The following is a 12,828-nucleotide window of genomic DNA, read 5'->3' on the forward strand; positions in this document are numbered from 1 at the left end:
TATACCAATCGCTACACCACAGAAGCGGACCTAGATATTATTTATTTTTCAGTATTGTGACCTCAACTGAGAAACTCGCTGTGTGTCTAACTCAGATTTAAGTGTATTTTAATCGATTGATTTCGAATTAATGTCCCGCGGGACCACATTAGTAGGGTATCCATGCCACACCGTTCTCTTAATTGAATACCATTTAAATTAACGAGGTATTTTTTCGAAGAAAGTGGTGTTTCTGTAATCATTAACTAAATTGCATTTCTAAGTCACGCACCTTCCTTAAACAATCCATCACCTTCTCTTACTCATTTGAACAAGATGGAATCAGGCCTCTATTTACCTAACAATGACTACAAAACTTACAAAAAAAATTTAATATGTCTGTAGACATAATTTTTTGTCTCATATTTCGTCTCTTTCTCGGATTAATTATGCTAATGGCAGGTCTCCGCTGCAGGAGAAAGTACGCCAAGTTGAGCGCGCGGTTCGCCATGTTGGCGTACCCAACCTAGAGCTCTCCTTATGGGGAAGCAATGATAATATAGTCAATTTTAAGACGCAATTAAGGGCGCATTGGAATAATTAAAAATATAGAGACATGTTCACTCAAAGCCTAAGGACATTGGGATCACTGACACGTCATTCCGAGGTCACTAAATCTCCGATATAGCAATAAACATGAGTGTATAATAACGGCCGACAAATATTAACTTAGATGCTGAATACATGCAATTAGCGATCGGTAACGCAATACGAGTGAATACCAGTTTCTGGAAACATTGCTGTAAATTGTATACATGTATGCCACGAAATTATGCATTCTTAAAATGATGTACCTATAAACGTAGCTCACTATACAGGCCTAGATTCGACATATCGTAATCGGTGCTTGATAATGAATTTCTGTTTCCTGTTTCCGTGAAATAACGCGCATATTATCAAATTAAGATATCAATGAAGCAAATGTACACATTTATAAAACCAGCAAATATTCAAAACTTGTCAATATATCACATTACCTGCAGCTTAATTTACTATTACATACCTCTTTAATTAAATTCAGCTAGCAAAGCGATATTGATAGTCATCATCAGAAATATGTAACACCAGTTAAAAGAGTCCCAAATACCACGAATAGTATAAAGGGATAGCCCCAAACACCCACCACACTTTCCCTTCTCCCACCACTCCAGTGTCTGAAACCCATAATTATTACTGATGTAAATAAGGTCTAGAATTCCTACAGACTTCATTTTCTAAGATTGTTATAAGGTCACGTCAATTATTTCATCGAAACTGTCAGTTTAATTATGAGAAAGAAAAAAAAGTAAATCTTTACTTGCAGTTAACGTTCAGTAAAATTGAAAACAGTTGGCTGTACATCACTTCTAAGGTGTACAGTTTGTCCATTTCTAATAATAATAATAATAATAATAATAATAATAATAATAATAATAATAATAATAATAACAATGTTATTTGTTTTACGTCCCACTAACTACTTTTTAAGGTCTTCGGAGACGCCGAGGTGCCGGAATTTAGTCCCGCAGGAGTTCTTTTACGTGCCAGTAAATCTACCGACACGGGGCTGTCGTATTTGAGCACCTTCAAATACCACCGGACTGAGCCAGGATCGAACCTGCCAAGTTGGAGTTAGAAGGCCAGCGCCTTAACCGTCTGAGCCACTCAGCCCGGCTTGTCCATTTCTATCAAAACAGTCTTCCTCTAAGTGATCCGAGCAGAGAACAGCTGTTTTAGAAGGCTCCCAATTCTCCCGCCTGATACTCCTAATCGATGATCTCAGATGTTCGGGTCTCGAGAAAGGAAACCTACAAAAATTAATTGCCATTTTTCTCCCGGAATATGCGAAATAAGATACAATAAACCTAAAACTCAAAACACTACCCTAGGAAGATTCTTATGTACAGTATAAAACTCCCCGATGAAATGATTTCTCCTTCTGCTGATCGGTTCTGTTTGTACATCCATAAGCTGAACACTGCGGTATGTTAATACCCCGTAGAATGTTTCTTCATTCATATTTCAGATAAACACATACATATTTAAATTGAATCTTGTAATCCACAAGTATACTACGAGGCAACGAACCTAAATTCGTAAAATACACTACTATTTACTTTGCAATAACACAGCACAGAACACCCGTGGAACTACAATCAAGAGGCCTCGCGTCACTGAACTAAGCATAAACAAAGCAAGCGCGCTCCTCGTGGTCTATAGCACCGTGCGCTCGCTGCCATCTTACTACGCCAGTCATCTTCTATTCGGCTTACTGCTACCCAAGCTACCAGCCATCCAGGTATAGAGATCAGTGGTTGGACCACATGCAAGCCGTGGCCTCTTAAGGGACGAAACCCAAGGGCCGAAACCCACTCTGCATCTACCGACCGAAGCGGAGCTGACCTTCATTTCAGTTTTGGATTTGAGCCATCTTATAACATGTAGAAGAGATGCTTGCATAAGTTTCATTTTTTACGTTGGCAATTAATTTAAATAACACAACTTTCCGTGTCACTTATTAAAACCAGGCTGTGGACTGGCATTCCAATTTGGTAAATCATGTTACTGTTTCCTCTAGAGCATTAAAAATGATTTCACTGATATATTTTCATTTCTGCCACGTTAGATACAACAAAACTTCGTTATTTTGTCATATATATTTAATTTAATTTAATGTGCCTCCGTGGCTTAGACGGCAGCGCGTCGGCCTCTCACCGCTGGATACCGTGGTTCAAATCCCGGTCACCCCATGTGAGATTTGTGCTGGACAAAGCGGAGGCGGGACAGGTTTTTCTCCGGGTACTCCGGTTTTCCCTGCCATCTTTCATTCCAGCAACACTCTCCATTCTCATTTCATAGCATCTATCAGTCATTAATAAATCACTTTGGGAGTGGCGACCCCACCGTACTAATAGCCTATACATGATTCATTCATTACATCCCTGACCCGGTCAATGACTGGAAAACAGGTTGTAGGTTTTCATTTTCATTTAATTTAATTAATGGAAAATAAAATTAATTTTTTTTGCCATTCATTTTTTGGACGTTCTTCAACGTATTCAACTGCTTTTGTTTATCAAGGCAATCGAGCATTTTGTTTGATGACGTCCTTCGCAGTAATGTGGTTATGAACACTTTAGTATTCTGTTATTTCATTATTCGCCTTTAATACATTAGCTTTGCCGGACACTTTCCATTTGTACAACGCCATTTAACACTCCCTTTTAAGTACAGACATGGACAAAAGTATTCATACCTCAACCCATCCAAAACAAAATGCTTTATTGCCGGACCAATACGGAGTACACGTCAAAGTTACAAACCCAATCGTATACCTTGTACGGCAGTGTACATTAAAAAGCACAAAATAAACTGGAAGTAAATAACAGTACATAACAAAGCAACAAATTCGTACTCAGTGTCACTACTTATCTGGACATAAGTGTTCATACCGTGTTCCAGAAGAGTTCACAACTCAATGAAGAAACAGATATTACCAACTCGATCAGTAGCGCGTTTGTTTGCCTTTCCTGTTTATTATTTCTTTTAACCTGCTAGGCATTGAGAACACCAGTTTCCGTGTTAATTCAGATGAAATGTTCCCCCATTCTTGTTGTAGTAACTGTTTCAAGTGTGTTTTACTTGTTATGTGGTGTTTTCTCAGTCTGGACTCCAATTCACTCCATAGATGTTCGATTGGGTAGATACCCGGCGATTGGGGAGGTGTTTCTAATGTGTGCGGCGTGTTGTAGAGTACCCATAAACGAACAATTTCCGCCGTATGTTTGGGGTCATTGTCGTGTTTGAAGTAAAATTCATTAGCATTCCCAAGCTCTTCGGCGCTTTTGCGAACGTTTTCTTTCAGGATGTTCAAATATTAAAATCTGTCCGTAAATACTAACTCCCCGACACCTAAAGCGGCCATTGAGCCCCACACCATAACCCCACCCCCGCCGTGCTTCACAGTGGTAACGAGGTTCTGTTCATCGAGCTCTGTGTTAGGGCGTCTCCACACTAAAATGCGTCCATCACTTCGGAAAATATTAAATTTACTCTCATCTGTAAACATTACTGTCGACCAAAACGCATTATCTTTCGTCACATATTCTTTTGCAAATTGTAGCCTCTTCCGTCGATTCACTTTCGTAATGTGCGTTTTTTTCTTGGGACCCTAGATCGATACCCAGCACGATGATGGACCCTCCTTACTGTTTTGCTTGACACTGCATGATGGAAATATTCTGCCAGCTGCGATTCTATTGCCGAAGATGTAGTGTGTGGTTGTTTTTTAATTGTGGTTACTATGAACGTTTCTTCTCGTGTGGTCAGTTTCTTCGGACGTCCACTTCTTTTCTTGCTTATAAGAACATCCTGTCCTTTTAACCTTTGTATGATGCTTTGCACAGTTGGTTTACTTCTTCCAATTATGTTTCCGATTTCAGAATACGATTTTCCTTGGCGGTGAAGGTGTAAAAATCTCGTCTCTCTTCAGCAGACGTTTCCATGGTTTTCCTCGCCATTAGACTAGTACCGTCTATGACCAGCTGATCAGTCCGTCTCTGTCTGCATCTACTACACAACTAATGCCACGGAACAACACAGGTTTCTCTTTACTCGTTCATACCCCATTTTTAAACATAAGGTATGAATACTTATGTCCAGACAGTTAGTGTCATGGAATACGCATTTGTTTGCTTTGTTATGTACTGTTATTTACTTCAAGTTTATTTTGTGCTTTGTAATGACCACTGCTGTACAAGGTATACGTTTGGGTTTGTAATTTTGACCTGTACTCCGTATTGGTCCAACAATAAAGCATTTTGTATTGGATGGCTAGGGGTATGAATACTTTCGTCCATGTCTGTATGTCTACACTTTCTTAAACTTTCCACCACCTCTAATCATTAAACCAATCCCATAGGCTGTTTCCATTTTTATTTACCGATAGCCACCGATCATATGTAAGCCAACGAAAATATATATGTGAATGGGAAGAATCTTTAACAGTCCGCCTCTGTGGTGTAGTGGTTAGTGTGATTAGCTGCCACCCCCGAAGACCCGGGTACAATTCCCGGCTCTGCCACGAAATTTGAACAGTGGTACGAGGGCTGGAACGGGGTCCACTCAGCCTCGTGAGGTCAACTGAGTAGAGGTGGGTTCGATTCCCACCTCAGCCATCCTGAAAGTGGTTTTCCGTGGTTTCCCACTTCTTCTCCAGGCAAATGTCGGAATGGTACCTAACTTAAGATCATGGCCGCTTTCTTCCCTCTTCCTTGTCTATCCCTTCCAATCTTCTCATCCCTCTACAAGGCCCCTGCTCAGCATAGCAGGTCAGGACACCTGGGCGAGAAACTGGTCCTTCTTGCCAGTTGTATCCTCCGACTCAAAATCTCACGCTCCAGGACACTGCCCTTGAGGCGGTAGAAGTGGGTTTTCTCGCTGAGTCCGAGGGTAAACAGATTAAGAAGGAAAGAAAGAAAGAAAGAAAGAAAGAAAGAAGATTATATTATTCTTATTCTTCTTCTTTTATTCTTTTTCTACCGCTTTTCCCACACTTGTGCGGTCGCGGGTGCGCACTGTGCCGCACATGTGGACTTGGTCCTGTTTTACAGCCGGATGCCCTTCCTGTCGCCAACCCTATATGGAGGGATGTAATCACTATTGCGTGTTTCTCTGGTGGTTGGTGTAGTATGTTGTATGAATATGAAGAGGAAAAGAAAGAAGATTCCCTTGCTCGTACTAATTTTGTTTTATGCAGCCCAACTAACTGGCGGGTTTATCTGCGTCATGAAAAACAAACAGATATTTTTGTATTTACCGCCTCACCATAATAGAAAGACATCATGCTGTAACAGTGGCAATCACGCTTGCGCTCTCTAAATTATATGAAAATGAAACTTCTGCGAAACACGAAGTGGGCATTGTGACGGCGTTAAAACTAGTACAGAACGTATATTGTGCACACGTCGTGTTGCAGTGCACTATAGCGTAGCTGTTTAGGGCGCGGAAAGCGGCCGCCTAATGTGCGTGAAGTGGGAGGTTCGAATCCGGTCACAAGATGCTCTTTTTTATTTCTGATTTTGTAACTTCTACCTCAATGTACGTGAAATACCGTCTCTTATCCATAATTTCAGTTACGGACAGTGTATGTAGGAATACAACGGACCGATTTGACATCAGGGCCGGAAAAATACTGACAAGATTTAGATTGCTTTCTTTCTTTCTTAATCCGTTTGACATGCAGGGTTGGTTTTCTCTCCAACTCACCTCAAGGGCAGTGTTGTGGAGCGTGAGACCTTGGGCTGGGAAGGAGGATCCCTCGCTGAGTCCGGGGAAAACCAAACCTGCCGGGTAAACGGATTAAATAAAAAAATCCCCATAGATAATGAGCACCTGCAGAGTTGGCCGTGCGGTTAGGGGCACGCAGCTGCGAGTATTCATCCGGGAGATAGTGGGTTCGAATCCCACTATCGGCAGCCCAGAAGATGGTTTTCCGTGGTTTCCCATTGTCATAGCAGGCAAACTGTAGCATAATGCAAGCCATGGCCGCTTCCTTCCAACTCCTAGCTCTTTCCTATCCCATCGTCGCCATAAAACCTATCTGTGTCGGTATGACGTAAAGCCACTAAAAAGTAAGGAGCATGTCCGCCTCTGTGGTGTAGTGGTTAGCTTGATCAACTGCTACCCACGGAGGCATAGGTTGGATTCCCGGCTCTGCAACGAAATTTGAAAAGTGGTACGAGGGCTGGAACGGGGTCTACTCAGCCTCGGGAGGTCAACTAGTAGAGGTGGGTTCGATTCCCACCTCAGCCATCCTCGAAGTGGTTTTCTGTGGTTTCGGACTTCTCCTCCAGGCAAATGCCGGGATGGCACCTAACTTAAGGCCACGGCCGATTCCTTCCCTCTTCCTTGTCTATCCCTTCAAATGTTCCCATCCCCCCTTACAAGGCCCCTGCTCAGCATAGCAGGTGAGGCTGTCTGGGAGAAGCACTGGTCCTCTTCCCCACTTGTAACCCCTGACTTAAAGTTTCACGTTCCAGGACACTGCCCTCGCTGAGTCCGAGGGAAAAACCAACCCTGGAGGGTAAACATATTAAGAAGAAGAAGAAGAAGAAGAAGAAGAAGAAGAAGAAGAAGAAGAAGAATACACTTTCACACGTTTGTTGGGCTGCACAAAACAACGTAACTAAGCGCAAGAGAATCACCCGGTAATTTAATGACCATAAAAGAAATTATGTCCATTTGACAAAGAAAATAGTTATTTGGAATCTCTATTTACACGAAAACTAAATAATATCTTGAGAGCACACCAAATTTCAACTTTCGATTACAACTATCTGAGTAACTCCCCCCCCCCCCCCTCCCTAATGTGAGAACCACTGAACTATTGGACTGAAATAAAGCACTCAGTCAGCTTTGTCCGTAGCTACTGTGCATGTGCATCCACATAGCTGGCCTTAGAATATGGTGACAGTTGAATTAGATTGGATAAATCCTGTCAGTTCTGACATTTAAAATCAAGGTAACTCAGATAGATTTCATGTACGTTAGAGTTGTGACACACGCACAGGGGAACACACTGAGCAGCATAACATAAAACCATCAAAAAATTACATAGCATGATTTGGAATCCACCTGTTCAATTGTTCTTTATTTGAACGAAGTTTCCATGTGTTGATTGGTTTCCAGAATCAATTTTAACTACTACATCTAAACAAAAAGCCTGTGGAAAAATTACAAATGCTGGTATGGAACTTACAATATAAAATATGGGTGAAAAACATGTAACTGAGGTTGGACTGATTATTGGGTGAAGGGAAACTGCGAGTTATAACTTCCATGTGTGCCAGACGAAGTTCCTTTCGCTCTTGAAACGGTACACCACAAGCGAAGTGTGAGATAGTAGAAGACCTCGGCGGCACTCAAGAAGCTGAAGCCCAAGAAGAGTCCCAATAACCCGCCCGTGCTTGCTGAGGAAAAAAGAAAAATGACCAGATATAACTTTTAACATTTTTAATAAGCGCCACCAAGTTCTATCTAATCACAGAACAGTGTACAGTATTTCATATTGCATTTTCCACTAGCTCTTTTATTGTTATTCATTTTACATCGGGCCCATACCGGCAGGTCTTATGTTGACTATGGTATACGACAGAACTAGGAACGGAAGGGAAGTGACCGTGGCCTTAATTAACAACACATTTTCTGGCGTGAAAATGGAAAACCACGGAAAATCGTCTTCAGGGCTGCCGACAGTGGGGTTCGAACCTACTGTCTTAAATATTTCCAGTTCAGAGCTACATGATCCAAACACTAGCCAACTCGCTCGGTTTTCCACTAGTTTAAAAACTGACGTAACTTAATGATTGGCATAATAATAATAATAATAATAATAATAATAATAATAATAATAATGCTATTTGCTTTACGTCCCACTAACTACTTTTGCGGTTTTGGAGACTCCGAGGTGTCGGAATTTAGTCCTGCAGGAGTTATTTTACGTGCCAGGAAATCTACCGACACGAGGCTGACGTATTTGAGCACCTTCAAATACCACTGGACTGAACCAGGATCGAACCTGCCAAGTTGGGGTCAGAAGGCCAGCGCCGCAACCGTCTGAGCCACTCAGCCCGGCTGTTGGTACGATATAAATATGCCTTATTGATATTCCCAGGTCGGTAAAAAGCTAGTTATATCCATATGTAAGCTAGTTCTACCCCTCATATATTTCCAAACTGTAAAAAAAAAGTAATAATTTAATAGATAGACTTAAGATAATAAAGCCCTTACAAAAAAATCATCGGCGCTACATCCCTGATGAGCCTTGGCCTACCAAGCGACCTTTGCTCAACCTGAAGGTCTGTAGATTACCAGGTGACCCGTGGTCAACGCCAAGAATACTTTCGGCCGTTACTCTGCTGTATCTGCTGTTGTATTTCGGGGTTCCAAACGAAGTAATTGAAGTGCCCATTCTGCAGACATAAACTGAGGGAATTTTTTATTCTACCGATCGAATGGTTCTGTGGGTCGTAGCTATCAGCATGCACTCGGGAGGGAGAAGGTTGGAACCTCACTGTCGGGAGACCTGAAGATGGCTTTCAGTGGTCTCTCATTTTCACACCAGGAAAATCCTGGAGCTGTATCTTAATTAACGTCACGGTCGCTTCCATCCCACTTCTAGCCTTTCCATATTCCATTGCCGCCACAAGATCTCTCTGTGTCGGTGCGACGTAAAGCAAATTTCTAGAAATTAAAAAATCTTCGATAGTTAGAATTAAATGTACAGTTATATGGTCCGTAAATTGTCATGTAGCCGCCTCTGTGGTGTAGTGGTTAGCGTGATTAGCTGCCACCCCCGGAGGTCCGGGTTCGATTCCCGGCTCTGCCACGAAATTTGAAAAGTGGTACGAGGGCTGGAACGGGGTCCACTCAGCCTCGGGAGGTCAACTAGTAGAGGTGGGTTCGATTCCCACCTCAGCCATCCTGGAAGTGGTTTTCCGTGGTTTCCCACTTCTCCTCCAGGCGAATGCCGGGATGGTACCTAACTTAAGGCCACGGCCGCTTCCTTCCCTCTTCCTTGCCTATCCCTTCCAATCTTCCCATCCCTCCACAAGGCCCCTGTTCAGCATAGCAGGTGAGGCCGCCTGGGCGAGGTACTGGTCATACTCCCCAGTTGTATCCCCCGACCAAGAGTCTGAAGCTCCAGGACACTGCCCTTGAGGCGGTAGAGGTGGGATCCCTCGCTCAGTCCGAGGGAAAAACCGAACCTGGAGGGTAAACAGATGATGATGATGATGATGAAATTGTCATGTACTGAAGTACTTACCCTACGTCGCCTGCGATAAAAAGAGCTAGCGAACTTCATTTTTCTACAAAGTAAGAGTGGTCTTTTGCTTTTGGTGTTGAAAGTGGAAAATCCGTGAACGGAAGTACTGATGACGTAAAAACAAAGAAATATGTTGTGTACTAGCTGTAGTGATTTCCCTTTTTCACACCAGACAAATGCTGGGGCTGTATCTTAATTAAGGCCACGGTCGCTTCCTTCCTACTCCTAGCCATTCCCTATCCCATCGTAACCATACGACCTCTCTCCCTGTGTGTCGGTGCGACGTAAAAGCGGATTGTAAAACAAAAGATCGGTATAAGGGAACCATGTTTTATATTAAATTATGACAAGTATAAACAAGTGATGAGCCATAATACCAACACATTTTTAACGATACATACCGGTTTGCGGTAGACAGTTCTAAGTCTGCAAAAAATGTGAGAGAATATTTCTATTATTATTGGACGATAACTGTCTGGAATGTTATAATAACTTTACACTTCAGAGCGAGTAGGGGAAATAGGAACCGTTTGGGATGTTCTAAACGTAATACTTCGGAGCCAAGTAGAGAAACTGGGAGTCGTCTGGGATGTCCTAAAAGTAATACTTTTTTTTTGCTAGGGGCTTTACGTCGCACCGACACAGATAGGTCTTATGGCGACGATGGGATAGGAAAGGCCTAGGAGTTGGAAGGAAGCGGCCGTGGTCTTAATTAAGGTACATCCCCAGCATTTTCCTGGTGTGAAAATGGGAAACCACGGAAACCATTTTCAGGGCTGCCGATAGTGGGATTCGAGCCTACTATCTCCCGGATGCAAGCTCACAGCCGCGCCTCTACACGCACGGCCAACTCGCCCGGTAAAAAGTAATACTTCGGAGCCAAGTGGAGAAAATGGGAGTCGTCTGGAATGTTCTAAACGTTACACTTTAGATTCATGTAGAGAAAATTGGAGCCTTTTGGGATATTTTAAACGTTATATTTCGGAGCCAAGTGGAGAAAATGGGAGTCGTCTGGGATGTCCTAAACGTAATACTTCGGAGACAAGTAGAGAAAATGGGAGTCGTCTGGGATGTCCTAAACGTAATACTTCGGAGACACGTAGAGAAAATGGGAGTCGTCTGGGATGTCCTAAACGTAATACTTCGGAGACAAGTAGAGAAAATGGGAGTCGTCTGGGATGTCCTAAACGTAATACTTCGGAGACACGTAGAGAAAATGGGAGTCGTCTGGGATGTCCTAAACGTAATACTTCGGAGACAAGTAGAGAAAATGGGAGTCGTCTGGGATGTCCTAAACGTAATACTTCGGAGACAAGTAGAGAAAATGGGAGTCGTCTGGGATGTCCTAAACGTAATACTTCGGAGCCAAGTGGAGAAAATGGGAGTCGTCTGGGATGTCCTAAACGTAATACTTCGGAGACAAGTAGAGAAAATGGGAGTCGTCTGGGATGTCCTAAACGTAATACTTCGGAGACACGTAGAGAAAATGGGAGTCGTCTGGGATGTCCTAAACGTAATACTTCGGAGACACGTAGAGAAAATGGGAGTCGTCTGGGATGTCCTAAACGTAATACTTCGGAGACACGTAGAGAAAATGGGAGTCGTCTGGGATGTCCTAAACGTAATACTTCGGAGACACGTAGAGAAAATGGAAGCCGTTTGGAATGCAGCCAGTACTATAACAACATATACTGTAAAGAATAGCATAACCTTTCAGAAATACTCTGTTAATTAAGTACAGAACAAATGTTGACCAAGGAGGATATCACATCATCCTCTTCGTCCTGTACATTACAAAGTATCGTCTCTTCCCTTCTCGTTAATCTCCCCCCCTCATATTCCCCTAACAGTCCACATAGCTTTGTTGTTCACCTTGATTTTATTCACCTGGATATTCTGTCTTAATGATTCAATCATTGTATGCCTTTCCATAAATTTTTAATATTCATCAATATGTTCATAAATACATTTCATGTCATCACTAACTCCAAAGCAGAGAATATTTCAATCATGTTTTTAAATACAATGCAATGTTTCACGTGGTATCTTAGCATATAATGAATAACAGAATAACATTTCCTTGAATATTTGACCATATACTCACTCACTTATCGTAAAGAGAGAATATAGTTTCTGAAAATACGTTATTGTTAAGAGTAAGACGTAGTAAAATTGAATGCGTATGCCGAATAAGAGTTTTCTTGCTATTTGTTTTACGTCGCACCGACACAGATAGGTCTTATGGCGCGAATAAGAATTAGGGAATCCCTCAGTTTCATAAAGGCATTCATAGGTCCAGTATCAAAATACAGCACCGTCCGAGCTCTGGCTGTAAGATGTTCTTCGATACAGCTCATTTCTATATACAACGTGTTTAATGAAATTAAACAAGCAGTACAGCAAAGTGAAGTGCGCCACTCACTTTTAAAGCGCTGTGTTTATGTTTAAGTAATAACAAAATACAAGACAGAAACGTGCAACATACCAGAAAAACACTTTGAAGTACTTCATTCAGCAAAATGCAACTCGATCCTCAGCCGCTGAAATCTATACATGGGTAGCAGACACATTAAAAATCACCGTGGACCAATAAGAAGTTCTGCAGCTAGATGCTCCAAACAATTCTGTCTATATCACGGTAATTTTACGCAATATTTTGGATACTTTTTGACTATTTTTCTTACACTGTTTAATAATGTTATTTGATTTTACGTCCCTATAACTACATTTAACGGTTTTTCGGAGACCCCGAGGTGCCGTAAGTTTTTCCCAGCTCCTGAAAGTTTCACACAATACACCAACAAAAAATGCAGTGAAACACGTAAAGCAGCAAAGACTGCAAACACTACCAAGAACTCGAAAACCCAGAAGACCGTGATCAGGCCCAACAGAGGACGCCAATGCTGAAGAAGTACATAAAATAACGAACGATCTCTGCCACAAGAACACAGCGCCCAGCCAAGGCCGATTCTCTCTGTTCTGAG

The 12,828-nt window shown here is 42.2% G+C and overlaps 1 protein-coding gene across 1 annotated transcript in view; it reads right to left on the reverse strand.

Moving 5' to 3' along the window:
* Positions 1–7,821: 7,821 nt before the first annotated feature.
* LOC136863638 (pickpocket protein 28-like) overlaps positions 7,822–12,828 on the reverse strand; it is a 211,105-nt gene continuing 206,098 nt past the window's right edge. The window contains exon 11 of the mRNA XM_067140003.2: positions 7,822–7,988. Within this exon, the coding sequence (XP_066996104.2) occupies positions 7,822–7,988 (167 nt within the window). The remainder of the gene's footprint in view (positions 7,989–12,828) is intronic.

Source organism: Anabrus simplex, chromosome 2, assembly GCF_040414725.1.
Source record: "Anabrus simplex isolate iqAnaSimp1 chromosome 2, ASM4041472v1, whole genome shotgun sequence".
Taxonomy (NCBI): Eukaryota; Metazoa; Arthropoda; class Insecta; order Orthoptera; family Tettigoniidae; genus Anabrus; species Anabrus simplex.